This window comes from Zosterops lateralis (genome assembly GCF_965231275.1).
Source record: "Zosterops lateralis genome assembly, chromosome: 20".
Taxonomy (NCBI): domain Eukaryota; kingdom Metazoa; phylum Chordata; class Aves; order Passeriformes; family Zosteropidae; genus Zosterops; species Zosterops lateralis.
In genome coordinates this window covers 10809802-10835731 of record NC_139780.1, presented here as the reverse complement: position 1 = coordinate 10835731, position 25930 = coordinate 10809802, and the positions used below count along the sequence as shown (strand labels likewise).

General features: G+C 55.4%; 2 protein-coding genes and 1 long non-coding RNA gene across 3 annotated transcripts in view; 2 read left to right on the top strand and 1 right to left on the bottom strand.

The window, feature by feature from the left end:
- The window catches only part of LAMC3 (laminin subunit gamma 3), an 18835-nt gene extending 5689 nt beyond the window's left edge, over nucleotides 1-13146 (top strand). Inside the window, exons 5-28 of the mRNA XM_083875711.1 lie at nucleotides 350-538; nucleotides 713-830; nucleotides 911-1009; nucleotides 1220-1356; nucleotides 2773-2889; nucleotides 3203-3398; nucleotides 3581-3693; nucleotides 3943-4161; nucleotides 5583-5771; nucleotides 5854-6099; nucleotides 6427-6580; nucleotides 6689-6831; nucleotides 6913-7091; nucleotides 7181-7319; nucleotides 7730-7935; nucleotides 8205-8281; nucleotides 8397-8531; nucleotides 8848-8992; nucleotides 9108-9269; nucleotides 9508-9610; nucleotides 9712-9911; nucleotides 10044-10190; nucleotides 10390-10489; nucleotides 11131-13146. Coding sequence (XP_083731837.1) covers nucleotides 350-538; nucleotides 713-830; nucleotides 911-1009; nucleotides 1220-1356; nucleotides 2773-2889; nucleotides 3203-3398; nucleotides 3581-3693; nucleotides 3943-4161; nucleotides 5583-5771; nucleotides 5854-6099; nucleotides 6427-6580; nucleotides 6689-6831; nucleotides 6913-7091; nucleotides 7181-7319; nucleotides 7730-7935; nucleotides 8205-8281; nucleotides 8397-8531; nucleotides 8848-8992; nucleotides 9108-9269; nucleotides 9508-9610; nucleotides 9712-9911; nucleotides 10044-10190; nucleotides 10390-10489; nucleotides 11131-11375 — 3758 coding nt within the window. The 3' untranslated portion in view covers nucleotides 11376-13146. The remainder of the gene's footprint in view (nucleotides 1-349; nucleotides 539-712; nucleotides 831-910; nucleotides 1010-1219; nucleotides 1357-2772; nucleotides 2890-3202; nucleotides 3399-3580; nucleotides 3694-3942; nucleotides 4162-5582; nucleotides 5772-5853; nucleotides 6100-6426; nucleotides 6581-6688; nucleotides 6832-6912; nucleotides 7092-7180; nucleotides 7320-7729; nucleotides 7936-8204; nucleotides 8282-8396; nucleotides 8532-8847; nucleotides 8993-9107; nucleotides 9270-9507; nucleotides 9611-9711; nucleotides 9912-10043; nucleotides 10191-10389; nucleotides 10490-11130) is intronic.
- On the bottom strand, nucleotides 4215-14464 carry LOC310917466. The gene is made up of 3 exons (XR_014591455.1): nucleotides 14025-14464; nucleotides 5179-5396; nucleotides 4215-4537 (listed from the first exon to the last, which is right to left on the bottom strand). It is a non-coding gene; the product is annotated as an uncharacterized lncRNA (long non-coding RNA).
- Nucleotides 13744-25930, top strand: AIF1L (allograft inflammatory factor 1 like). The gene is made up of 5 exons (XM_083875710.1): nucleotides 13744-13841; nucleotides 18339-18405; nucleotides 21409-21450; nucleotides 22624-22786; nucleotides 24450-25930. The coding sequence occupies exons 1-5, from the start codon at nucleotides 13764-13766 to the stop codon at nucleotides 24535-24537; spliced, it is 438 nt and encodes a 145-aa protein (XP_083731836.1). The 5' UTR covers nucleotides 13744-13763; the 3' UTR covers nucleotides 24538-25930.

Below are 25930 nucleotides of genomic sequence, written 5' to 3'. Positions count from 1 at the left end.
GTGCCCGTAGCGGTGGCTGGTCCTGATGGGCTGCGCTGGTGCTGCGTCAGCTCATCGGGCACCTCCTGCCCTTCCTGCACTTGCTCCATTTTGAGAGGGAGGATTTGTACCCTGGGGCTCCCCTTCACCTCGGGCTCACCCCGAACATTCCCATTTCCTTTACCCCACGAGTGCAGCCGTCTGCTCCGTGCATGGCACTGCACCCACCTGTGCTCCCAAGGGCAGAGGCACCGCCCAAAGCTCTCACTGCTGAGCCAAGGGATCCCTCTGGCTCATCCGACCCCACCGAATGTTGCCGTAACCTCCAGTGCCCGCCGGGTGCTCACCCGTCCTCCCGCCTCTCCCGCAGCGTGCAACTGCAGCGGCCGCTCCGAGGAGTGTTTCTACGACCGGGAGCTGTTCCGGCGCAGCGGGCACGGGGGACACTGCCTCAACTGCCGCGACAACACGGCCGGGCCTCACTGCGAGAGCTGCAGGCAGAACTACTACCGCTGGGAGCCGCAGGGAGCCTGCCAGCCCTGCCACTGCCACCCCGCAGGTGCGTGCGGCTGTGCCTAGCCGAGCTCCGGCTGCAAAACTACTGCACCAGCTGGAGTTAGCCGGGAGGGATGGTGTTGGGGGATTCTCTCTTGCTCAGAGTTTCCCCATCTTCCCCGTCCTGTGTCTCTCCCCGGCTGGGGTTGAGCCTCAGGGCAGGCTGGGGTCCCCACAGGCTCCCTGCAGCCCCAGTGCGACAACTCGGGGACCTGCGTCTGCAAAGCCAACGTGACGGGCTGGAAGTGTGAGCGCTGCAAGGACGGCTACCACAGCCTCAGCGAAGGTGGCTGCAGGTGAGGAGGAACCCGGCCCCGGGCAGGGGCAGTGGGATGGGACCGGGCCTCACCTCCTGCCTTAATCTCACCCCATCCAGACCCTGCACCTGTGACCCCGCGGGCAGTGTGGGCACCTGCGACCCCAACACGGGGCACTGCACCTGCAAGGAGAGGGTGGAGGGGCACTTGTGCAACACGTAAGCACCGTGGCCCTGGCATGGGGACACGAACACTGTCCCTTTCCAGTCTTGGGCTTGGTGGCAAGGCTGTGGGGCCGCATTCCTCTGGGCCTCTGGAACTGGGCTCACAAGGAGCTGTCACCAGTGTCCCACACAGAGACACTGCCGTGGTTCCCTGCAGCTCTGCCTGCCCTGTGCAACGAACTCCTGTTTTCTCCCTGTGTCCAGGTGCCAGCCAGGCTGGTTTAATCTGCAGCCCCACAACCCCATCGGCTGCACCAGCTGCTTCTGTTTCGGCCACTCCAGCGCCTGCAGGGCGGCGGATGGCTACGAGGAGACTCACATCCGCTCCGACTTCAGCCAAGGTAACGACCCTTCCCAACTCCAAGTGAAACGGAGGCCACTGCTCTGCCAATTTCAGCGAAAAATGTTTGGGAAGGATGTGGCTGAGTGTCCCTCTTTGGGGCTGAGCATCTCCATTTGGAGATAACAGGTGGTGGTGGTGGAGAGGGTTTTCTCTGGTTTGCCCCTGTTTTACTGTTTAACCTCTACTTCTGCTCCCAGCTCCACGGGGACAGGCTCTCCATGACTCCCCGTGGCATCCCTCCATGCCACCCTGCTCCTGGGGTTGTGCACGGCTCAGGGAGGGCTGTGGGGCCAGGCATGGACATTCCACCACACCAGGGGCACTAAAAATCAGCCCAGAAAGAAAAAAAAAAAAATAGTAGGATGGAGCCTGCTGGGAACTTTCCCAATTATTCCCTCCTCTCCCCATGCTCAGCTGGGATGTGACAGTGCGGCTGGGAGGGCTGGATGGGATGCTTTTCGCCTGGCTGCTGGCAGGGCTGCGCTGGCAGGGCTGGATGCGTGCGGGATGCTCGGGGAAACCCTGCCATCTGCCGCGCGTCCCGGCGTGTGCAGCCCCGCTGCGGGGACACCGCAGGGACCGGCACCCTCGGCGGGCGCCCCGCTCTGCCTCGCCCATCTCCAGGTGGATACGAATGCGCCAGGCACGGGTGGATCTTAATTGCCTTTAAACTGCTCTGCCAATTGCTGTGTTGCTGGAATGTCTTGCACGGCCTTGAAGCTGAGCCAGGCTTTAAAGCGAGTCTTTTTTTCCACCCTTCACACAGCCAATTTGGGGCTGCTCCTTTGGGGACTGGTTTGTCAATCTCTGAGCTGAGATGCGACCACAGCACCCTCCTAAAGCCTCGCTCCCCAAAACATTCCCCGGTCCACAGTGGAGGGGAATCAGATGGAATTTCCTTATACTGGGTGAAAATATAAATTGGGGATAATTTGATAACAGAGCACAGCCCAGTTGAGAGATTTCCAAGTGTTTGTCCTGCAGGGCTGGAAGAAATAACTAACCCTGCAGAGGTGGGGGGGAGTTTAACTGGTTTCTTAAGGAAACCAACCTAATGCAATTACATCTCATCTCTTCTGGGCTGCTCCAGCATTTCTCCTCAGGCTTCCTGTGCTCGCCAGCCCACAGTAATGTTAGAATGGCAGCACAGGCAGGGGGGCAAAAGTTTAAAGATAATAATTTCCTCCAAATCTAAGAAAATAAATAGATGAGGGGTGGTTAAGGCCACCCTCCAGTGCATGAGACCACAGAGCCTGAGTGGAGCAGGGTGTTACAAAGTGCTGGCCCCTTCCAAGACTCGAGAGAGTGTTGGGAGGAGGGACAGAGCCCCTAAGAGCAGCACCCTGCTGGTGCCGTGCTGGCAGGGGCTCACTGCTCCCTTAGCTGTGCACTGTCACTTTGTCCTGTCACACAGGGCTGGAGGGCTGGACTGCCACAGCTCCAGGCGCCACAGACCTGCCTCTGCACTGGGCTGGCCAGGAGATCACCACCGAGTGGGATGGAGAGGAGCCAGTGGATTTTCTTGCACCAGGTATTGTGTGTGCTGGGTCCCTGGGGGGCTGCTCTGCCATGAGGAGCCCCTGGTGCTCTCATCTCACTGCTATGCTCGTGCAGGAGGTACTGGGCTCCATTCCAGAGCTGGGCATGTTTCTGTAGCAGAAGACAGTGTGGGGGGGTATTGGAACAGTGGACCAGGACTCCAGGAGGGCAGGTTGGAGCTGGCACCAGTCTAGGAGGATGACTGTGGCTCCTCATGATGATGGTGGGAATAGGACTGCACTGGCAGTCCTGGGAGAGCTGGTGCCTCCAAGTCCTACAGACTTTGCTCCTCTCTCCCATCACAGAGAAGTTTCTGCAGAACCAGCGCCTCAGTTATGGGCAGGTCCTGTCCCTGCTGCTGGGAGTGGAGAACGGGACAAGAACAGAAACTAGGGTGCCCCTGCTCCAGGTCCAGCTGCTGCTGGAAGGTGAAGGGATGGAGATAACCATGTCCAGCACCAAGACCCAGCCCCAGCATGGAAAGCAGGCTGTCACCTTCAGGTACGCATCTTGGGGAGCCTCAATGGGGTTTAGGGCTCAGTGACTGATTTGTCTGGGCTGCCCTATACCTGGAGGTTCAGCCCACTCTCTCCCCTCCCTTGGAGATTTAACTGTGCTGTGCCTTGGTCCCAGCCAGGAGCCAGGCTGGTCCTGTCCTGCCACCCACACTCCCTCTCCAACAGGCTGCACGAGGCAGAGGAGGGTGCAGAGCCTTTGCTGTCAGCCTTCAGCTTCCAGCGCCTGCTGTCCAACCTGACTGCCCTCCGCCTCCGCGTGAGCCGCGGCCCCGTGAGAGGTGGGTGGCTCCACAAAACATCCCCGGGGGGACCAAACTGGGCTGGGACTGGAGACATGGAAGAAACATCAGGCCCTCTAGGACAAGAGGGATTGTAGGGGTTGTTTTGGGACAGGGGCTGCCTCCTCTCTGTGAACACCCCTAGGCTCTCAAGGAGGTATTTTGGGGTCTTCTGTGCCTGTCTGGAGCATTTCAGAGCAGAGCAGGGGATGCAACATCCCATTCCCACTCCGCTCTTCCCTCTCACAGGCAGATTGTCCCTGAGCAAGTTCCAGCTCACGTCTGCTCACCCCGGGCCAGGCACACGGGCGGGCTGGGTGGAGGAGTGCTTGTGTCCCACGGAATTCACTGGGCAGTTCTGCCAGTCCTGTGCACCTGGATTCAAGAGGGAGATCCCATTCGGCGGCCCCTTTGTCAGCTGTGTGCCCTGCACCTGCAACCAGCACGGGGACTGCCACCCCCTCACAGGTGTGCACCTCCCAGCCCCTCCACTCACCTGCTGCTCCAGGTGTGGGTGACAAATCCATGCCTTTGCTTGTTCTGAGGGAAGCTGGAAACCATTGGTGAGGTTGTGGTTCCCAAAATTTGCAAATTGAATTGCTTGGGTGGTTCTAGGGACAGAGTTCATAACTGCAAAGCTAGAGATAATTAATGAAGTACAATAATGGTGGTAATTTATAATTAGAGGAGCACTTTTCATGTTACTTTATGACCTTTAAGGAAGAGAAGAGAAGGCTGCTGGTCCTCAGAGGAGTGGGGGAGCAGAGAGGGTTTTGCTAGGCTGGGTCTCACAGGCAGCATCAGTGCCCAATGAGAAGAGCAGGACAGGGCACAGCTCTGGAATCTGCAAAATAAGGGTTAACCTGAGCAGAGAAACAAGGAAAAAAGCAGGAAAACACAGAAGTGCCAGGCTCGAGGGAAGACACCAGAAGAGCCAGCTCTTGTGCTGTCAGCCCAACCCCTCGGTGGCTGGCTCTCCTCAGCGGGGAGCAACAATGATGTACGGCCGGGATGGAGAGGGCTGGAGGAGGCAGAGAGCTCGGCCAGTGCCCCTGCTCTGCCCACGAAAAGACGGCGGCAGCTCTGCAAACCCGCCCTCACCCCGCGGAGCCGGGGCTGGCGCCGCCGACTGCACGATCCCCAGGGATGGGGCCAGGCTTCTGATGTTCCGGCCTGAGCGCTGCCAGCCCAGCCCAGCCCGCGTACTTCCTTTAGTTTATTTTTCCACTTCTTCCTGCCACCCGCTTTTTTCTTTCTTTTCCATCGTCTGACTCTGCCTGGATGTGGGGAAAATGGAACAGCACCCCCTCCTGCGCAGCCTTCCTGGTATGACCCGACCCCACAAAACACGGGGCAAAATCCTCTCCCTGTCTCCTCTCTCCCCAGTGAAGTAGAGCATCTGCCTGGAGGTGGGGGGTTCCTTGAGCACTCTTCCTCCTCTTCCTCCCTCTCCTCCTCACAGCCGATTTCGGAAGGCTGACTCACCGGCTCGGCTCGCTCTGGAGTTGCTCCCCGGTGGGTGCCGGCCCGGCTGCTTGTGTTTTCCAAGCCAGGCTGGAAAGGACGCGCTTCGACGCTGAGAAATGTGTTGTGGATTACGGCAGTCGCCGGCAGCCTCCGCACACATTGATGGTGCTGTCTGTGCCAGCGCTGCCTCGTCCCTACGTCGCTGTGGCCTCCGTGTCCTCTCCAAAACCTTCTCCCTTGACCAAAGACAGGACAAGGAGGGAAAATGTCCCGAGTACTGGTTGGGGATGTGCAAACCCTCGGCTGGAGCTGCACATTCCTCTTGCCGTGCTCAGCGCTGGGCTCTCTACCCCTCTCGCAGTCCCTGCTGTTATTCGGGGTTGGTTTTTTGCAGCCCCTGAGCTCCATTTTCCTCCCCGCAGGGCACTGCCAGTGCTTGCACAACACGGAGGGTCCCTCCTGCGAGCGCTGCAGCCCCGGCTTTTACGGCAACCCCTTCGTAGGGCGCTCTGATGATTGCAAGCCCTGCCCCTGCCCCGGCCGCTCGCCCTGCACCGAGGTGCCCAGCAGTGGGGAGGTGGTCTGCACCCACTGCCCCCCGGGGCAGAGAGGTGAGCCTGGGGCTGGGTGGCCACAGGGGCTGCGGGCATCATCAGCACGGCTGGATCTTCCCCACCTCCCCACCTTCCCCAGGAAAACGCTGTGAGTTCTGTGATGACGGGTTTTTCGGGGACCCCCTGGGGCAGAGAGGTCCCGTGCACCCCTGTGAGCCCTGCCAGTGTCACGGGAACGTGGACCTCAATGCCGTGGGGAACTGTGACCCCGTATTTGGCCGCTGCCTGCGCTGCCTGTACAACACAATGGGCGACCACTGCGAGAGGTGTCGGCCAGGCTTCTACGGGGACGCGCTGGCTCCCAGCCCTGCTGGGAAGTGTGCACGTACGTACAGCCCTCGGGCACGGCTCACTTGCAGCCCAAATCCTCCCAGCAGTGAAGGCAGAGGGTGGAAGGGGATGCTCAGCAGGTTTAGGGGCTGATAGAAAGCCCGGTTATGCCAATGTGTTCCAGAATGTCCTTTGCCCTCTTGCTCCACTGCCATCCTTCCCTAGAAATAACTCTGGGCTGCAGGAGCTCTTTCTCTTGGAGCCCTGGTGATGGGGGAACGTGGCTCTCCACGCTGTCAGGAGCTCAGCCTCAGTGCCCCATTCCTGCAGTCCTATCCACCAGCCCCATGCTGGCATTTAAGGGTTATTTTGTCTCCCATAGCTTGTGATTGCAATCCCAACGGCTCAGACCTGAGGCTGGAGAGCTGTGATCCTGGCACAGGCCAGTGCCACTGCCTCCCACACGTGACAGGCAGAGCCTGTGGGCAGTGCCAGCCTGGCTACTATGGCCTGGAGCCCACCGTGGGGTGCAAGAGGTATGTGGGGCATGGCATGGGGCTGCCAGGGGACAGCAGTGGCTCCATGTTCCCAGCTCTGCTCTCTGCATTGATTTCCTGCTCATGACCCTCCACTTCTCGTGCCAGCTGTGAGTGCCACCCAACAGGGTCACGGGAGAGCGGGTGCCACATGCTGACAGGGCAGTGCTCCTGCCAGCCAGGTGTCACAGGGAGGAAATGTGACCGATGCCAGCACGGCTTCTTTGGCTTCTCTGCCAGGGGCTGCCGAGGTAACGGGAATGGGCACTGCATCTTTGTCCCTAAAGCAGAGCTGGCAGCCACAGTGTGATGCCTTTCTGCTACCACTGCAGCCTGCAACTGCTCCCCGCTGGGCTCCATCACCCCTCAGTGCCATGAGAACAGCACCTGCCTCTGCCAGCCTGGCTTTATGGGCTACAAGTGTGACCAGTGCCAGGCCAACTTCTTCCTGGACCCACTGAGCTCCCGCTGCCAAGAGTGTCCTGCCTGCTACGGGCTGGTGAAGGACGAGGTACAGCCTGTGCACTGCTGAGGGGGCACAACACCCTCCCCTTGCACTGCCTCACTGTCCCCCCATGTCCCCCTGTGTCTGGCCTGCAGGCTGACAGGCTGAAGGCCAGGCTGCAGGAGGTGGAGGAATGGCTGCAGAAACCAGGCTGTGACACCCACCTGGGCAAGTCTGCCATGCTGGGAGATGCACCTCGTGGAGATGGGCTGCCCAGCCCACACCTCCTGAGAGGTAAGGGGAACTCTCCTTCCTTCCACCCATTTCACCCTCTGCTCCCTCAGGGTGCTGTGATGTGCTGGGTGGGTGCAAGGAGATCTCAGGTGGGTGCTGGGCTCAGTGTGGTGTGACCTGGAGAGAGGGCAGTAGAAGAGACATGCCTTTTTGGGACAGACCACTGCAGGGATGCTCACACCACTGAGGCCTTGGAGCAGGCAGTGATTGGCATTATTGGGGGCTGAGCACCAATACATGGGTGCCCTTTGGGTGCTGAATTCTTGGGTACCTCCTGAGCACCCAGTGGGACTGTATTCCCCTTTCATTAGTAGGTGTGAGGCAGGGGCTGGGGCACGGGGTAGCCCCACAGGGAAGCAGGGGGCCCTGAGCAACCCCAATGGGCAACAAGATGCTTTTGCTGCCCACAGGTGCCTGGGCCACCCTCTTGGTACAGGTGGGACAACTGGCAGGGGCACTGAACACTGCACAAGGCCGTCTCACCAATGCCAGCTGGGCCACCAGCTGCTCTGATCATGGACGCCCCAAGACCTGCACCCTGCTCTCGGAGATCGGGGCTGTGCTGCAGTCGGCACAGCAGGAGATCCTGCACACAGCCAACACCCTGGCTACCACGGTGGGGGCTCTCAGGGCTCCTGAGGGGGCTGGTGGCAATCCTGGGGGCACTGGGATGTGCCTCCAAAGACTGTTGGGGTGGGATGTGACCAACAGAGTGGATGAGTGGAAAAGCCAGGAATCTATGTGGGTATAGACCTCCTTGCAGCTGAATCAGGAGGTATTTTCCTTGCTCTAGTCCTTTGGGAGGTTCTTGGTGGTGCTGGGCTGGAAGGGTCCAGGGGTGCCTGCTTCCTGCCAGGGTCTCAGTGCTGCTGTTTGTGTTCCAAGGAGATTCCCCAGGAAATCCCACAGCAGCCCACAAACTGGAGCCACTTGGCACTGGAGGCTCAGGCTCTATCCAAGAGGTAAAATTTGAAGAGGCAGAGGAAGCTGTCAGCCCAGCTGGGGGTGCAGGGGGCCTACTCCTTTGCCAGGAGGCCAATCCTGATATCCTTTCTCTGGGTGTCCTTGTCCCTGCAGTCACAAGGACTCCATGGCACAGGTGGAGGCGGTGGTCAAGAGAGCACTGCGTGCCTCCAACACCAGCTCTGAGCTCCTGCAGAACCTGCTGGAGGGGAACAGGACACAGAACATGCAGTGCGAGCTGGAGGCCAGGTGAGGGGCTGGCAGCAAGGAGGGCTGGCAGCAAGGAGGGCTGGCAGGGCACCACGGCCCCTTTCCTCTGGCCAGGTCCCTGTTACAGGACTCAGTCATGGTGATTTGGCACCTGCCCAACAGGCACATGCTGAGTACCTTCAAACTCATTGCACAGTAGTGCTGTAAAGCAGAGGGACAGGGTGCTGCACGCTGCGGGGTTCCAGGAAAAGCCTCCAGAATTTCCTGCCACGTCCAGGGCCAGGTCTCAAGTTGTCCTCTTTATCCTTCAAGGGGCCAGAGGGCTCTGGCTGACAGCAGTGTCCTGTCCATGTAGGTATGAGGAAATCCAGCAGGCACAGGAGGAGCTGGCTGCTGGCATGGCAGAGGTGGCAGTGGAGGCCAGGAGGGCTCTGACAGCTGTGGAACAGGCACATGCTGACCTGGCTGAGAGACTTTTGCAGGTGGCTGTTCTGGGGCAGGTGAGCAGCACCCAAGCTACAGCTCCTGCTGGCATCCCTACCTCCTGCTTTACCAGTGCCACCTCCTGAGCTGGGAGATGATCTCATGGAGCCTCTGGCACTCCTGATCCTGCAGAAGGTGGTGCCAATGCAGACTGCAGACCTGGAACAGGACCTTGCAGTGCTGGAGCAGGCAGCAGCAGCCCAGGAGCCGTTGGCTCAGCAGGCTGTGGAGGCATCCCGCACACTGGCAGCTGGATTGAGCCTGGAGCTGCAAAGGATTCATGGCTTCAAGCAGGTAATTGCTGCTTATGTGAATGAGGAGCCCCATCCTTGCTGCTCCAGCAACTGGAGGGACCATGCCTGCAGCCAGGGAGCTGGGAGAGGATGTTTTGGGAGCCCATCTTCCATTGAGCTCCCAGACGCCCATTCCTAGGAGCTTGCCTGCCAAATGGGAGCAGGCTGAATCCCACATTCCCCGGCTGGGTGCAGCTCTTCACCCACTCACCAGCCTCATTCCTCCTCTCCTCTCCCAGCTGCAGGACCAGGCTAGCTCAGCCCATGACATGGCCACCATGGCTGTCTCCCAAGGAAAAGCCATGCTCTCCAAAGCAGAGTCCCTCCTGGCCAGCTTGGAAGGTAAAAGGCACCAGTCAGAGCATCTCCAGCCACAACTTGGCTCTCACCAGGCGACAAGAGGAGAAGTGGACAGTTTGGTGATGGCCAGGTTGCTCTCATAGGCATGAAGAAGGTACTGGGGCATCGGAAGAGTCAGGCTGCCCTGAGGAGGAAGATGGCCACTGTGCAGGACAGAGTGATGGTGGATGCTCAGAGGAAGATTAAACAGGCACAGAAGACACTGGGAAACTCCCTGTCCATCTCCACCACAGCCCAGAGGACAGCTGGGGAGGCTGAGCAAGTCTCTGAGGAGAGCGCCAAGGTCTGACCTGAGGCATGTGGGGTGGAGCTGCTGGGCATGGCCAGGCTGGCAGCCATCACCTACAGAGCCCAGGCTGCTGCAGGCAGGGCTGGGTGTCCCCAGGTGACCGTTTCCATCTCTGTCCCTTTGCAGAGGGCACAGGCTGTGCTGCAGGAGAGCAAACAGGCCCTCAAACACGCCAGCCAGCTCGCCAAGCGTGCCAATGAGACCCAGTGGGAGCTCTCCCGGCAGGAGCAGATGGCTGAGAAGCTCAGGGGAGACCTGGAGGAAGCACAGCAGGTCTGTTGGGTCCCCTTGGGCAAGTTGTGTCCTCCAGAGCATGGAAGCAGCTTTGCTCACAGCCCAAAGCATAGGGGACAACCAGGCTTGTGCGCTCCACTGTAGGGACAATGCCTTGCGGGTGTTCCTGGGGTCTCCTCTACCATCCAGCCAAGGGTCAATGGGGTGCCCTGATCTGGGTGTCTGTCTCTGTTGGAAGGTGGGGTCAGAGGTGAATGAGATGGCAAGAAGTCTCCAGGAAGCCCGGGGCTCCCTCATGTCAGACATTGAGACCCTGAACAACCTGCTGGACAGCCTAGGTGAGACCTGGGGGGGAACAGGGTGCAGGTTCCAGGAAAGGGCTGGGCTCTCAGGGGCCAGGGCTCTCCTCCTCAGTGGTACTCCTGCTTGATGACCATCTAGGCTGAGCTGGGTGCTCTTAGGCTGAGATCATCCATAGTCTCAGCAAAGCTTCTCTGAGGCTTGTGTCTTGAGGAAAGCCCTCATGAAGAATGAATTGGGGCTTGCTGAATGTGTGTGTTCATGTCTGCTCTGGGTACACTGATCTCCCTTGGGATCCTCAGGGGGAGCAAGGCTGGCAAAGTCCCTTTGGAACTGAGGGCTGTGCTAGACTGGGTTTGCTCCTTGTTGCTGGTTGGTCTTGCTCCAGCTCCTCCTGTTTTTATCACCTGGGTATATTTCTGAGCTTTCTGGGACTGTTGTATCCAAGAAATTTCGCAAAAGGGTGGAAACCATGACCCACTTGCAAGAGAAAGAGAAGTGCCCAGGCCCTGCCTGGTGCCACAGTTCTTTTTGCTTGTCTGTGATCAGTGAGAAGCTGCAAAGCCTCCATGCCCTGCTGCACCCACTCCCTATAATTTGCCTGGTGCCATGGAGCACATCCAGAACATCTCCTGTCCAGCTCTTTGCTCTCATCCATGCCTTCTCTCCCCTTTCTCAGGTAACCTGGAGCAAGACATGGATGTGGACGCAGTGCTGATCACCGGGAGGCTGCAGCTGGAGCAGCTGTGGCTGCGCCTGGCCACACCAGGACCCCTGGCTGGCCAGCTCAGGCAGCTGCAGCAGGAGGCAGCACAGCAGCAGGAGAAGATCCAAGCATTTGAGAGTGACTTGGCTGAGATCCAGGCTGACAAGAAGAACTTGGAGGACATTTTGCAGAGCCTCCCTGAGAGCTGCTCGAAGTGACAGGTCGCTGGCTGCTGCCACATACCCTCTGTGCCCACCCTGCACAGGGAATGGCAGAGGGAAGGACACTCTGCATTCACCAGCATCAATCCCTCCCACCACTCCTCACACTGCCCTGCCTACAGTATCACAGCCCAGGTCCTCTTCCACACCCATTCAGTCTGCAGCATGACTCCAGCCACCGCCTCTGTCCTTGGGATGGGGGTACACCCACCTACCAGGGACCACTAATGTTTCTGTGCAGGATATGGAGCCATTCCAAAGTTGATCTCTCACTGCAGAGCGAACAAAGAATCCTCTCAGACCTCCTCCATCCCTCCTTTCCCATCACAGCACAGCACACTGGGCAGGGACAGCTTCCCAAGTATGTGATGTACCCAAGCTGTACTGCCCAGCACTCCCTCCTGCCCCAGGAGATGAGAGAGGCTCTCACACACGTGCTGGAAGCTGGTCCTGCTGCACAGCACCCTGCAGTGTCATGCTCATGGGCTGTGGTCACAGAGGCGCAGAGAGGAATCCTGGTGAAGGCAGGCAGAGAGCTGCTTGCTGGAGGGCACACAGCTTGCCTGCTTCCCAAGGGAAGGGAGTTCACAGCGGGGGGGGCTAAATTAATGAGCCAGAATCAAAGCAGAGGCAAAGATGGATCCTCACCCAGGTCCTGGAAGGCAGGTGGGACATCCTCAGCCTGCTTCAGTATAAGAGAAGCTCACATCTTGCTGTTCCCTCGCTCCAGTGTAACATAAGCTACAGCCAGCTCTGCTTGGCTCTCTGAAAGTCACCAGGCATGGCTATAAACCAGCAAATTGCCACCAGTCCCAGGGGCTGGGTGGCAGAGATCCAGGCAAGGGAGGTGTCAGCAGCACCCACAGCCCCACATTATCATCTGCGCCCCACTGGAGAGGAGCTGGCTGGTGGCAGCAGGCTGTGCAGCCAGCACAGGCTGGATGGGGAACAGCTGGACACCCGCTCCTCCCTGTGTCACTCCCATGGGGTGGCAGAGGTCAATGGCTGTATTGCCTTTAAAGGAAAGGCATTTATGTTCCCCTGTGCTCCCGTGTGGGCTGGTCTGTAGGACAAGCCAGGTCCTGGCTCAGCCCACCTTGTGCTGGCTGTGCCATGACTCCAGGTAGCTGAAGTCATTCCCATAAGACCAGAAACGAGTCCCCAGACTGGAGCTTGCTTCATTTTTTAACCAGTTTTACCTATGTTTCTCTGCTCACAGTGCTGCAAATTGAGTTTGCTAAAGTCTTGTGTAATTTATGTAAAATTGCTGCCACCGATGTTGAACTCCCCAGCAACATCTCTGGTGAGTCCAGTGGTCTGGAAGGAGCACAGGATTTTCCAACTGAGAACAAAACCATCGTCCTTCTAATTCTGCACAAAATCTGCCCAAGGAGTGGGGTGCCAGAGCTGCAGTTCTGTGGGGGTGTGATGGCAGGATCTCCCCTGCTGCTGCCCAAGGACAGCTCTGGGAAAGCAAAACCATGAAACAGTGAGAGTACAGCGTGATCCGGCTTGGCCAGAGGCAGGGAGCCGTGGCCACTTACTGTCTCTCTGGGAGGACAATTATACATCTCCAGTGAACACACAAATTTGCTGCTCTTACAGAAATGTCAAGCCTCTGCTGTGTGCCGGCTGCTGAGGATGTGGTTCACGCTGCCTCCTGCCCTCCCAGGAACTCTGTGTTTTCAGCTGGTGCCACCTGCCTAGAGCTGTATTCATTAAAAATTCTTAATATAACACACAGCTGTCCATCCAAGGGTGTGTGGCAGCAGGAGAGCACACTGTACCTGAATTTGCTGCTTTTAAAGAGCAGGGGTTGAAATGCGGCTGCATTTGGACTGATGAGGGGGGAAATGTCTGAAAATCCTCAGTTAATACACGTTAATACACAATTTTTACATAAGGTGTCAGGCTGACACCGCGTGGCCATGCGACCCTGGCCGGGACACGCATCACCTCGGCCGTGGTTGTCCCTCGGGCCATCCCTTTTCCCGCTACTCGAGCTCCAGGGTTTATTCAGCGCCTGGAAGCGGCTGTACCATCCCCGCCTTGTCCCTCTGCCGCCGGTACCGGCGGGGCGATGCCGCTCGCAGGGCAGCTCCGGAGCGATCCCCGGTGTCCCGGAGCCGTGCCCGCGGGCGGTGCGGGCAGAGGGAGCCGGTCCCTTCCCTCCTGCAGGAAGCCCAGAGGCGGCGGTGCCTTCCCCCGAGCCCGGGCACCTCGAACCCACCGCGCTGCCCTCCCGATGCGGGGCGATGCCGGCTCCACCACCCGCCCGCTGCCGGCGCCGGGCGGGGAATGGGTTAAGGGCGGGGGGCGGAGGGCCCGGCCCGGCCCTTCCCGCCCCTATTTAAGGCGGCGGCGGGCTCGGGGAGGCTCGGTGCGATGGCGGCTCCGCGCCGGCCGAGCGGCGGGGGGCTGCGGAGAGCCCCGCAGGACGGGCGGCTGGAGGAGATCAACAAGGTGGGGCTGGGGCCGCCTCCCGACCCGACCCCCGCGGGCAGTGGGGAGGGGGCTGTGGAGGGGGCGGGCGGGGCAAGAGCAAGAGGAGGAAGGGGGCGGTGGGTGCAGGCCGAGCTGCCGACCCCTCTGCCCAAACCCCTTTGGAGAGGGGATCCGGCCGCAGGAGGAAACGGGGTTTCTTACGGGCATCGCTCTCCATCCCCTCCGCTCCTGGTGTTGCCCTCTCAGGCAGCTCTTTGCTCTCCGTGCATCGCACATCGGTGGGTCCGAGCGGGCTGGTGGGTGCCCGGGGGCTGGCTGCTATGCAGTTCCCTTTGGGAACGTGCTCCAGCTCCAGGGGGCTATTGTTCTCCTGGAGCACTTCAACCTCCCCTCTGTTGTATCAAGTGCTTCAACTTTTTCTTCCCGGAATGAGAAGTTTGTGCTGCTCAGAGCTGACTTCAGCCTTTCCTAGCTTTTCATTACAGCGGGTGAATGGGTTGCCCGGGATGGTTGGACGTCCCACAAGCCTTGGGCAGGGGGAATAGCACCTCCTGGATTAGTGCAAAGTGCACTGGGCTTCGTGCCCTTCATGCCAGGGTCAGGCAAGGTCCTCTCCCCTGAGCTTCAGGCTTACCCTGTCCCTTGCTTGGCATGGTTGTGGGGGCAGTTCTGTTGGCATCCCTCCCAGCTAAGAGCAGTTCTGAGGGTGAAAAGAAGGTTTTTACCTTGAAGCAAACAGTGCTGGGATTTTTAGCACTTCTAGGTGCTCCTTTAGTCAGTGGCACCTTGGTGATACAAGTGCAGAAATCAAATCACTGTACAAGATGAGAGCCTGGAGGAGATGGGCTCACCTTGCCCTCACACTAACTAAGCTATGAAAAGTGGCAATATGCTCCACCAGACAGCATGCTCCACCAATGAGACTGTAGAGGTGAAGTTTAGGTCACTGGAGAGAGAATTAAGTCATTAGAAATTACTCAATTAACTAGAAATTAAGATGTGCTGTGGAATAAGAGTGGAAAAAGAGATGTCATGACATAAGGTGTAAAACAAGAGCACTAGGTTAAAAAGGAGCCTTTGTAACCTGCTGCAGGAAGGCAGACACAACACACACTGCACCAAGTTGTGTAGCTGGGTCTAACATATAACCCCTAGCCAAGGTGGTGTTGGCCCTTAGGCTGAGGATTAATGGATTGTGTGGTACCTACTGCTGCAGTTTCTGCTTCTCCAGAGCCATCCCCCAGCATCACACAGGTGGATACACAATCCTGAAGCTGGTAGGAGCTGTAGGACTGAGTCTGGGAAGCTGTGCTTCCTGGGATACTGCTGGTGTACCACTGCTGTGTGCCAGGGCTCAGGGCTGTTCTCACGCAGGGGACAGGTTCCTATCTCTCCTCCTAAGCTGACATCACTTCTGGCCTTTTCTTTGGCTGAGGTTTGGAGGACAAAAATGAAACAAGCTACTTGACTTCCCACTGACAGAGCTGTTTGTTTGCATCCTTGCTGCCCTGTGTGCTGGCTCAGCGCTACGAGATGGAGTTTGAGCAGCCCAAAACCAAGCTGCAGATAGCACGAGTGGCAGATGCCTATGGATTCTTAGAAGCCATCGTGCTCTGGGCAGCAACCCCCACGCTGCTGTGCTTTGCCAGCTCTGTGTGGCAATGGAGGAGTGCAGCAAACAGCCTCACACCTCCCTGACAAACAGCTGATACAGAAACTTGGGCTGATACTGTGGCTGGAGCCAGGGAGGGGGTTTCCCCAGCACTGAAGAGCCCTAAGGCTGTAAAACAGTCAAGTGCTCCTAATAAAACCTATCAGGCCAAATTCCTATCAGGCTTAATCTCATTGTCTCATCCTAACACTTAGTTCCCTCCAGCCCTGTTTTCCTGGCTGGTTTCTACCCCAGAGCTCTCTCTGGGATACGAGTCTGGCAGGCAGTACATTGAGTGCACATGTGTTCCTGAAGGATAGCTGTGTCCTAGTGCTGACTTCTCTCTTCCAGCCTGAAACACTCTTCTGGGCTCCCCTCTTGGTTGTTCCCCTCTTTTTGAGCAATGTAATCACATTGTCCAGCTTCGTGCATCAAGGTGGCAGGTCTAATCCAGCACAGATTAGTTTCAACCTTGTTTTACCCTCTAATGCGCTGGGCTATGGGGAAGGAATTCAGCCTGTTAAAGAGCAGGTGTCTGATGCTCCCATCCAGGGTGGGCATGAGCATCCCTCAGCCCTTCCCAGCCCCTGCAGGCAGGGTGGCTGGCATTCAGCACTTAGACATCCCAGTGAGGGTTTGGCCTGCCAGTTGGAGTCACCTTTTTGGGGAGCAACCTTTGTTCAGGTTGTCTTGCAGGTAGCTGGGACTTGTCTGGCTGAGTTTATTGGCTTAGAAAAGTCGCTCAACAGCTCAAGAAAGGCTGTTCAGGGCAGGAGCGGGGGAGAGGCTTTTAAAGGAACTCTTACTAATAGAACATGCCCCTTAAAATGGGAACTTTAGCAAAGGGCTCTAGGAGGAACTTTAGCCACTCTGAGTTTGAGGCCCTGGGGACTGAATTCCTGTGTGCCATTGTGAGTGTTTTCCTTATCGCAGTCACAGCCCAGCTCACACACAATGTGGAGAGTGGAATGCCTTTCAAATACAGACCCTCATTGCTTCCTTGCACCTGGAGCAGAGCTGTGGTGCTGGTGGGCTCTCCAGCCCCCCTCCAGTTGAAACACAAGGGAACTGAGTCCTAATCCTGTGTGCAGTGTCACCTGTGCTGCTCTTGTATCACACTGCCAGAGGCTGTGAGGGGCATGTGTCCTTCAGCCATCATGCATGGATGCATTCCCTTCAGTCTTCACCATTTCTGTGCTGCTTCTTGCTCCCAGAGAGATGCTGTGCTCTGCCCTCACATCCCCTGTCCTGCTGGGAGGTGGAAGCTGCTTGCTGCTCCTGCAGGGTAGGAATGAAGCTGTGACCTGGTGGCCAGGAGGTGTTTTGGCCCTGTTTTGGTTTTTGGTGATGTTTGCCTTCTCTGGAGGCTATTCAGTGGTGATGGCAGCAGGTAACAGTACTCTGGTCTCTGGTGACTCCTGCTGCTGCCTGAGCCTGGGTCTTGAAGCTGAATTGGGCCCTTTGTGTTGGGCTGGTAAATGATACCCCTGGGTAGAAATAACTGAGCTAAATGAAACTGAGTTGGGAAAGGAAAGCAAAAGAAGGAACTGGGAAAGTTGCTATTCACCACAGCTCTCAGTTTGAGTTGATGACCATGGTGGTGAGGGAAGCCAGTGTTACACTGGTTTGGTGGCCATGGTCTCTGGTGTTCCATCTGGAGTTTCTGGGGTGGGAGGAGGGGGTGGCAGTCACTTCTGTCCTAGTGGGCTTCCTACAAAACCCTAGTTCAGCTGCAGGTAAAAGACTTGCCACAGCAGTGGTTAACTGGCAGTGAAGGTTTGAGGACTCCCTGAGCAGTCCAAGCTCCTCTGTCCCAGTGAGAAAGGAGGGAGCAGCTCCAGGTGTCTGGATCCAGAGCACAGGAACAGGATTAGAATGACCATCAGTGATCAGCACACAGATCAGTGGATCTTGGTGACCCATTCCTGCCTTTCCCAAGAGCATGGGGAGCAGTGGTGAGGAACACATTCCCAGGGTAGGGAACAGCCTCAGCCTTCCATCCACTAACCCCTCGAGGGGTTTGTCCTGGACAGGCCATGCATAAGCTGTGCAGATGTTAATGATTTCTACACTGAAGAATGTGGTGTTGTTGCTGAACACAAATCGAGTCATTAAGCTGGGCTGGGCTGGAGCTGGACAGTGTGGGAGGGCAGGGACAGGAGCAAGACCCTGCTGCTCACAGCTGTGGGGAGTGTTGCTGGCAGGGCACAGCAGAAGAGCTGGCTGTGCAAGTTGTGGTCTGTTCTCTGGGGTATCTGAAGGTTTTTCAGGTGGGGCTAGGGGCAAGTGACCAGAAGTGATCCAGGGTTTCCTCTCCAGCCTGAGTAGGGTAGAGGGAGAAAATGGATATTTGGTATGAGAGACTTCCTGAGCCTAAAATACCTGTCCTCTTGGGCATATGACATTCTGCAAACTTTGCCTGCTCTATTTGCAGGCCCTCTGAGTTTATCTAAGAGTTTGAAATCTGAGATAAGAATGCTTTTTGCAAGGACTAGGAGCCCTTGCTGGAAACAAGTGCCCAATCCACACACTAAGTGCGCTTAAGCAGAGAAGTGGGGAGCTGAAACCTTGGGTGAGCAAGAAAAGGAGGTTTTGTGCAGTTATTCCAAAGGCAGGTGAGGTCCAATCCTCCCTCAAGCTGCTGGTGGGAAATCTGAGACATCAGAGGGATTCCCCTTGCACTGGAATGTTAATGACAAGGTGTAGAGGGATTCAGCCCATTTTCAAGTCTCCTGGTGCTGTTGCTCAGCTGTGACTCTGGGAATTGTGTGAATCTTCTGGCTAATGCTGCCTTTGGAGGTGCCCTCTAGGGTGTTTCCTCCTTTCCATCTTTAACCTTGAGGATATTTTTTTTTCTATTTTAGGAATTTCTCTGTGACCCAAAGTTCAGTAATGAAAAAGACCTGGAGGAGAAGTTGGCAATGTTCAAAGGTGAGAACTGGAGGGTTTCCCTGTCCTTTGAGCCTAACTGCTCTGAACCAGATTATTCTCCTCAGCACTTGAATCTCACCAGCCTGAGATTCTCTGCCAAATACAAGTGACTGAGCTGGGATGGATGCCTTCCCCCTTGCTTGTGGGACTTGGTGAAACTCTCTGGAGAGGTGTTTTCCACGCAAGCCTTTGTGTTTCTCTCCTTTGCAGGGCAGGGACATGTCACCTTACAGACATCCTGCCTGGCAGCTGCTCTTACTGCAAAACCTGCTGTGTGGGCAAAACCCTGGGGAGCAGCAAAGGAGGATGGTTTCTCTCTAGTTACACAGCAAGCTAACTGGCATAATGGACCATGCAATAGCTGGACTTTTTTTTTTGTTTTCAGTAAGTAGGAGGGCCTCATTCCACAAAGCAGAAGTGTCAGCTGTTTTGTGGAGTTGTGGAGTTGGGGACTTCCTCTCTCCAAAAGTTTCTTTAGTCCTTTCCCAGCCCCTTGACACGAGAGGGAACAGCACTGATAGGTCTAGTTCTGGCCAAAGCCTAACTCCAGTGGGTGAGCAGATCTAGGGCTTAGGTTTGGGCCTTTTGCTGGGACAGGTGATAAGAGAAACAGCTCAAAAGCCTGAAAGCCTCTGGAGCTTGTCCCCAGACTGGTTACAGGACAGGATCTGGCAGGGTTATTCTGGTGTACCCACTTTTTTTCCAAGCAGTGGCTGAAGGCAGTTGAGAAAACATTCCTGTGTCACATTGCCTCGAGGCTTGTGCTCAGCCTGGCTCTAACCAAATAAAACCTGACCTTGCTTCCATTTCAGACATTGTCTGCTATTTCTCTTTGAATTTTGGCTTTGCAATCCAGCAAGGAAGAAGCTGGCTGGCGTTTTGTGATCCCTTACACTGCTGGGCACAGAGGAGCCTCCTGTGCTCCCCAATCTCTTTGTGTTGCTTTTTGTGTAGCTTTGGCTTTTGGCTGCAGCCCTGCATTATTTTTTCCCATCACAATTGGGGCTCTTCAAACATTGCAACTGTAGGTCACAGGCACAGAATTCCATGTAATGAGAGCCTTTGGCATCTCTTCCTGCTGCCTCGTGAGTTTGTCTCCGTGGCCTGTCCCTCTCTCCAAGGCCTCCTCCAGCTCCCCCAACAATTGGCTCATTGTGTGATGATGGGGGGAATATTTCTTCTCTGCTGTCCTTCCCACTTCCCCACCCCCCTCCCAGCCTGGGGGAGATAAAGATGGAGCCCCCATGCAGTGTTTGTGTAAATGTATTTGTGAGGGAGGGACCATGCATGGGTTTTGCCCACTATATCCCCTCTGCTGGGGTGGGAGGGAAACACGAATGTGTGAGCTGAGGCTGATGTAAAGCCGCCTCTGTTCTCTGCACTGTTGGCTAAGTGTCAGCTCAGAAGAAAAGAAAACATGTGCTGGGCATGGAGATGGCAGAGCAGGGTTTGTGCCCCAGGCATATGCAGGAGTGCCTGATCCTGGTAAGGGAGGTGGCAATTAAAATGCCAAGGTCATTCTGGTGAGACAGAGTGTGGGGAGAGGCACTCCCACATCAAGCATCACTCTGTCCACTAAATATGTGTGTTACAGCCCTTATTTCTTCTAGGATTGGTTGCTTGATGCTTGAAGGGAGACATTTACTCCCGCTGGAAGCATGAACAGCTTTGGTTTGTACATGGAATTTCCATAGGTCTGTCCTGGTGAGCTCATGGCAGCAGTAATCCATGGGCTAAGACCCGGGTGAAGACATGCCAGGCCATTCCTTTGCCTCCTGCCCATTAGTCCGGTTAACCCAACAATTTCCTTTGGAAGCACAGGTCCTGGAGGGACTCTGATGTGTGAAATAACCACTCTTCCCTTTGGCTTCTTAAATTAGCCTGCCACTTCTCTGTTCATGCTCATATGATTGCTGGTGTCCCTGGAGGAGAGGCAAAAGGTCTTTTCCATTTTCCTTCCTGGGGCAAAGGAGCAGCCTGGAAGAGCTTGGTTAATTTGAGTCCTCCAAGGCTGTTGTGGGGAGTGAGTGCTCACTGCAGGGTGATTTCTCCCGCTCAGCATGGATGGATGGTGCCAGCAGGCATCGTGCTCTTTCCATTTACTAGAGCCGAGGTGATGGGGGGGGCCCTGTGGTGCTGGGAGCTGTATGGTCTGCAAGACAGACAAATCCTTGCCTGAAGAGCTTAAAGTCTAAATGGGGAACAGCTAGCAAGAGGTGGGGGCTGTGTAGGAGGCTCAGGTGTGCCACTTCAAAGGGCAGAAACTGCACAGAACTGAATTCCTGAATTTTCTAACTCAAATCAGTGCTCTGCCTGTTACAGCATGCGAATTTTTGTCCTGCAAAGCTAACCTGACCTTTTGGAGCAGGCTCTGCCTCTCTCTGACAATGCTGGAGTTGCTCAAGTCAGCAGTGTTTGACAGCAGGCTGGAAAGGCAAACAACCTGCTCCAGCATCACTGTGCCCAGGCATGTTCTTGGCTTCACCCCCTTGATGTGGTCCTTGAGCATCTTTCCTGGTAGGTGCTGCTCTGGGAGTGAGCACAGCGACGGGAGCACTGTGGAGTCTGTCCCTCGTTATTGCAGGCAACTGCGTCATTTAATCCCCCTTCTAATCCGATCAGACTTCATCTTGGGAGTGCTTGGGGGTTTGTTTTCCTTGCTACTCCTTCTGGGAGGCTGTTCCAGAGCTTTGTTTTTCTGGCTGCAAACCTTTTAAAGCTGTTCGTAGCCAGCTGATACCTTGTTCTCATGCCAGTGTTTTCCTTCAGCTTAAATGAAAAGCAGCCACAATTACAGAGCTCTTAACTCTAGAGCCCTAGAGTTGAGATAAGGTGCTAAAACCAGGCCTCGAGATGGTCTCCCTCTCTGAACTTTGCATTCAGCAGTATGTCAATCTTATGCCCAAATGCTTTATTTCAGTGCTTGTAAGCAGCCAGTGCTCCAAAGCCCTGCACACCTCTCTGCTCTAGAGTTCTGCTAACCTAATTCTGTGTCTCTTCCAGAGAAATACATGGAGTTTGACCTGAACAACCAAGGGGAGATTGGTGAGTGATTCTGAAGGATGCTGGGCTGGAAGAGCCACAGCCTGTCTGCTGCTGAATCTGCTGCTTCCCTCTGTATTCATGGTGTTGAGGAGGAAAACGTGTGGGTTTTTCCTACATCCAGCCTTGCTTGGATCTTGATTGCCAGCCAGGGGCTTCCTTGGCTCTCCAGCCCCTCCCTCTCAGCTTCTTCAGTCTCTCCTTGCCTGTTTCAAGATCTAAGCCCTTCTCAGTGCTGTTGTCCTGAAGTTCTGTTTATCTCCTCCAGTTCTTTCTGCTCTACATGCTTTTTTTTTTCTTCTCCCTTTTTCTCCACTGAGGCCTTCTTCTCAGTCCTCTGCTGCAAAGTTGGGAATTCAGAGCTGGGAAGCTGCAGGACTTGGACAATCCTAGGGCTTGCTTGGCTTGAGGCAGGAGCTGTATAAATCCATGAGCACTTCTGGTGCAGAGCAGCTCTTTGCTTTGCAAGGAGGGGAGCAGAGGGAACCAAAAGACTTGGGTGTGAGTCTGGCTCAGCTGAGCAGCCCTGCTTTGGGTGCAGAAAACACCAATTATGTAAAGTTCCAGCCTCCTGCAGGCCTGGAGCTGACACTGAAGTGTAATCACTTGTGCACTGTGCCCTTCCAGGAGGCGGCTGCCCTCTTCCCCTCCTCCACAAGTCTTCCAGCTGAAGTGAAGCCTGTGGGGAGCTGGAAGAGCCCTGACTCAGGGCTTCCGGGAGGGAAGGGGCCCACAGGTCTCAGCAGGCAGCAGTGCAATGGGAGGAAATGGCCTGTGGCGATGGGCAGGGGCATCTGCTCCCCACAGCTTGTTTGTCTCCAGCTTTAATCCCGGTGTTGCTTCCCTCCTCCCCATCCTTGTGACTCTTGGCACCACAATCTGAGCTAGAGAGCACTGTCGCCACATGTCTCTGGAGCACTTGGAGAGTTGTCCCTCTTCTCTGAGTGCGTGGTACTTTTATCTTGAGCTGCACATCTGGGAAGTGATGCTCTGTACTGAGTATAGTGGCAGTGAGCTGTACTGGAAGGCTTCCCGTGGCTTTTGGCAACAGCTTAATGCTGTCAGCCACAGAGTCCATGGGTGAGGTGGTCTCAGGTGGGAACTCAGGGCTCTGTAGGATTGGTCTGTGCTCAGTGGGGTCACCCCTTGACAGCAGCAGTTGCCTTGCTCTTGTAGATTTGATGTCTGTCAAAAGGATGATGGAGAAGCTGGGAGCTCCGAAGACTCACCTAGAACTGAAGAAGATGATCTCTGAGGTGACTGGAGGAGTCAGTGACACCATCTCCTACCAGGACTTTGTCAATGTGATGCTTGGGAAACGCTCTGCTGTGCTCAAACTGTGAGTGTCCTGGGATGGAGCTGGGGCAGAGCAACAGCAGCCGAGCTGCTCTGTTGGGAAGCTGGGAAGCACAAGCTGTTCTGTCTGGGGGAGCTGGAGCTATGCACACTCGGTGTTCATGGAGGGAAACAAGGATCCTTGTGCAGGGGAGTTGGCAGGGTGCCATGAGAGGGTGTATAAGCTCATGTCAAGGCTGAGCAGTGGCCAGTGCTCCCAGCAGAGCTGCCTGCTGTGTGTTAGCACAGGCTTCCTCCCACTTGCTCCGTGGGAGCCAGGCTCCTCCTTTCCCGAGGATGTGCAGGGGTTCAGCACTGCAGGACTTCTTCCCGTCTCTTCCCTGAGGATCCTGCTGGCTTTGGGGACACAGACTTCCCTTGTGGATGGTGGCAGGACTTGAGTGAATGATGGTCCTGCCAGCACCAGTAGTGCTGGCTCCTGTTTCCCACAGGATGCTCCATCCCTGCCTGATCTTGGAGGGATGGGCAGTAGATGGAGATGGGACACATGCTTAAAACAGCTGGCTCGTGCTGGGAGAGGTTTGCTGTGGTACAGGCTGCCAGCACTAGCCTCCCACGGCCCCCTCTGCCCTCCCAACAGGGCTCTGAAAGTGCTGCTCTAACAAATGGCTTCCAAACATTTGCTTGGCTCCATCTCCATCCCATTGAAGCCTGGCATTTCCTTTCACAGCTCGGGGGCTGGCCCTGCTTTTGTGTCTGAAATGGCCATGAATAGGAGCTGATCCTCTCCATCCTCCTTCCCCCTTTTTGAAGGCAGCTTTAGAAACACAGCCAGCTCTCCAGTCAGGTTGGGAAGGAAGGATCTTGCACCCACCTCTCACGTGGTTTCTCTAAGCTGGGACATGTTTGTTGGCAGATTCTCCCCGCTGTGCTGTATCTCTATTGTGATGCTCCTCTTCCAAGCAGACACAGACTTCTGACATCCCTGCTCCTCCTTTTTCTCCACAGAACTAGACTGAGCCTGCAGCCTGTCCCATATCTTCCATCCCTCCTCCCAATTGCAGCAGCTTTCACAAACAGGTCCCTTCTCTTGCTAACAGACACCCCATTGTCTGTTGGACCCTGTAGAGCAGGAGCAGAAATGTAAGACTCATCCTAAGAGCAGTAGAGCCCTTTGATCCATCGAGGCAGCTGGCATTCCCAGCGTAGCTGCAGTCCTCAGGGAGGAAGACAGTGCTAGTGGTTGCAAAATGCTTGAGATTCCTACAGCCAGTGCCTTGCTCCTTGTTTTTGCTCTCTCCCCTGACTGGAATTGCTGTTGCTTGCTCGGTGTTGCCTTCTAAATGTTCTGCTGTGTGGTTATGTGCAAGGTGGGCCAGGAGTGGTATTTGCTTTTACACATCATGAACACTTGGCATTCAGTGTGTGCCCAGGGTATTTCGGAAGTGGCTGTCTAAATAAAATGTGCTAATCCTCTGGGCTCCGAGAGGAAAACCGGCAGAGACTTCGGGAACCCACTCCTGGTAGCTGCTGGAAGAGCCAGCCTGGCAGCACTGCCCTCTGTTGGCTTTCCTTGCTTTGTTAATTATCGAGTGCTCTTTGTAGGGGAGCCAGATGCTCTTTTTCAGCAGAGAATGCCACCCCCAATGATGGATAAATATGCATTTGTTTTTTTCTAAATGAGCAATATCTGTTGTGTTTTGCAGGGTCATGATGTTTGAAGGAAAAGCCAATGAAAGCAACCCAAAACCTTCTGGTCCACCTCCAGAGAGAGACATAGCCAGCCTCCCTTGAAGAGGACAGGCTGGAAAATGGGCACTGTTTGCTTTGCTCGTCTGTAACAGAGGTTACCTGTGCTTTGTTACTCTTTACTGTGCACAGTCCTAGTTTTCAACTAACCTGCCTTAGAGGAACAGCAAGGGAAGCTGTAGACCCCCAGCTTGTGTTTTTCTGCTGCATCCCTTAGCCAACTTGATCTGTTAGACAGAAGTTGTAGCACCAAGTGTAATGTGAGACCAAAAAGAACAAAAAATATCCTGTGATTTTACTCTTTCCTCTGCCCTTCCTGCATTTCTTAGACGAGGAGCTACTTTGTTCCCAGTGTATGGATTCAGAGCTGTGCTTGTCAGGACAGGTTCCTAATGGTCCTTGCTGCCAGACATGGACAAAGCCCCTGAGAGTGGCTTAATGGGTGCAAAGAAATAAGTGCCTTCTCTGCTCCATCCTCCTGTTCCTACTTTGGACTTAGTTCTTCCCCTCCTGACCCCCCCCCCCAAAATGCAAATCAGGCTCCCATGTCTGTCTGATCATAAGGGGAATGTGGGAATGTGCTTGTACACAGACATCTGCCTGCACAGCCTCTTGGAGTGAGCACAGCTGCCTGCAGGGACAGCTTCTGTCTGCTCTGGGGGCTCATCCTGCAGGCAGATCTCAGGGTCCAACACCAGCCGCTGCAAATAAGAATGGTTAAAGCCACCTTGGGGATCCCCTTCCTGATAAATCATGACTTGAGTCCGACCAGGATCACCTCTGGACGGGTGACTGTCTGTCCCATCCATAGAGTCCAGAAACAAGCTGTGATGCCTTTGCAGCCCCACAGAATGCCTGGGGCAAGTGAAACCTCCAGGTGACAGAAAGCTGAGTGACCAAACTGAGCCTGGCCAGACCAGTTGTGGATGAGGATTTGTCCTCAGGCAGCTGCTCTGTCCCTCTGATTTTTGCAGACCTCCCTGTATACGTTTCCGCCTGGTCCCCTGGGACTATCCATTTCCCTGATGGATAAGCCCTCAAATCTGCAAAATAAGAAGGGCTGTAAGTATGGAATATGAGCTGGGGCTGAGCTAACCACACTCTGGGTACTGTGGTGATTCTTGTTCCATACACAATTTCTGGAATCCAGGCGTTTGGTCTTTGCCCTTTCCCTTCTCTTTTCTTAAATGTTCTTGACAGCTTTTAACTTTTTTAAAATCATGGTTTAGTGAGTACATTTTTAAAGGCAATACAGATGATTAACTCTACTAGGCTGATTGTTCCTGCCAAAGGCTGCACTTTTAAATAATTTAAAAAAAACAACAAAAACATTCTCACTACTGTTTGTGTGAAAACCAAAACTGTAACAGAGAGAAAAATTATGAGCAAAAGCAGCACCAGTCTACTTCAAGGACTGAAAATAAATCTTTTGAAGCTA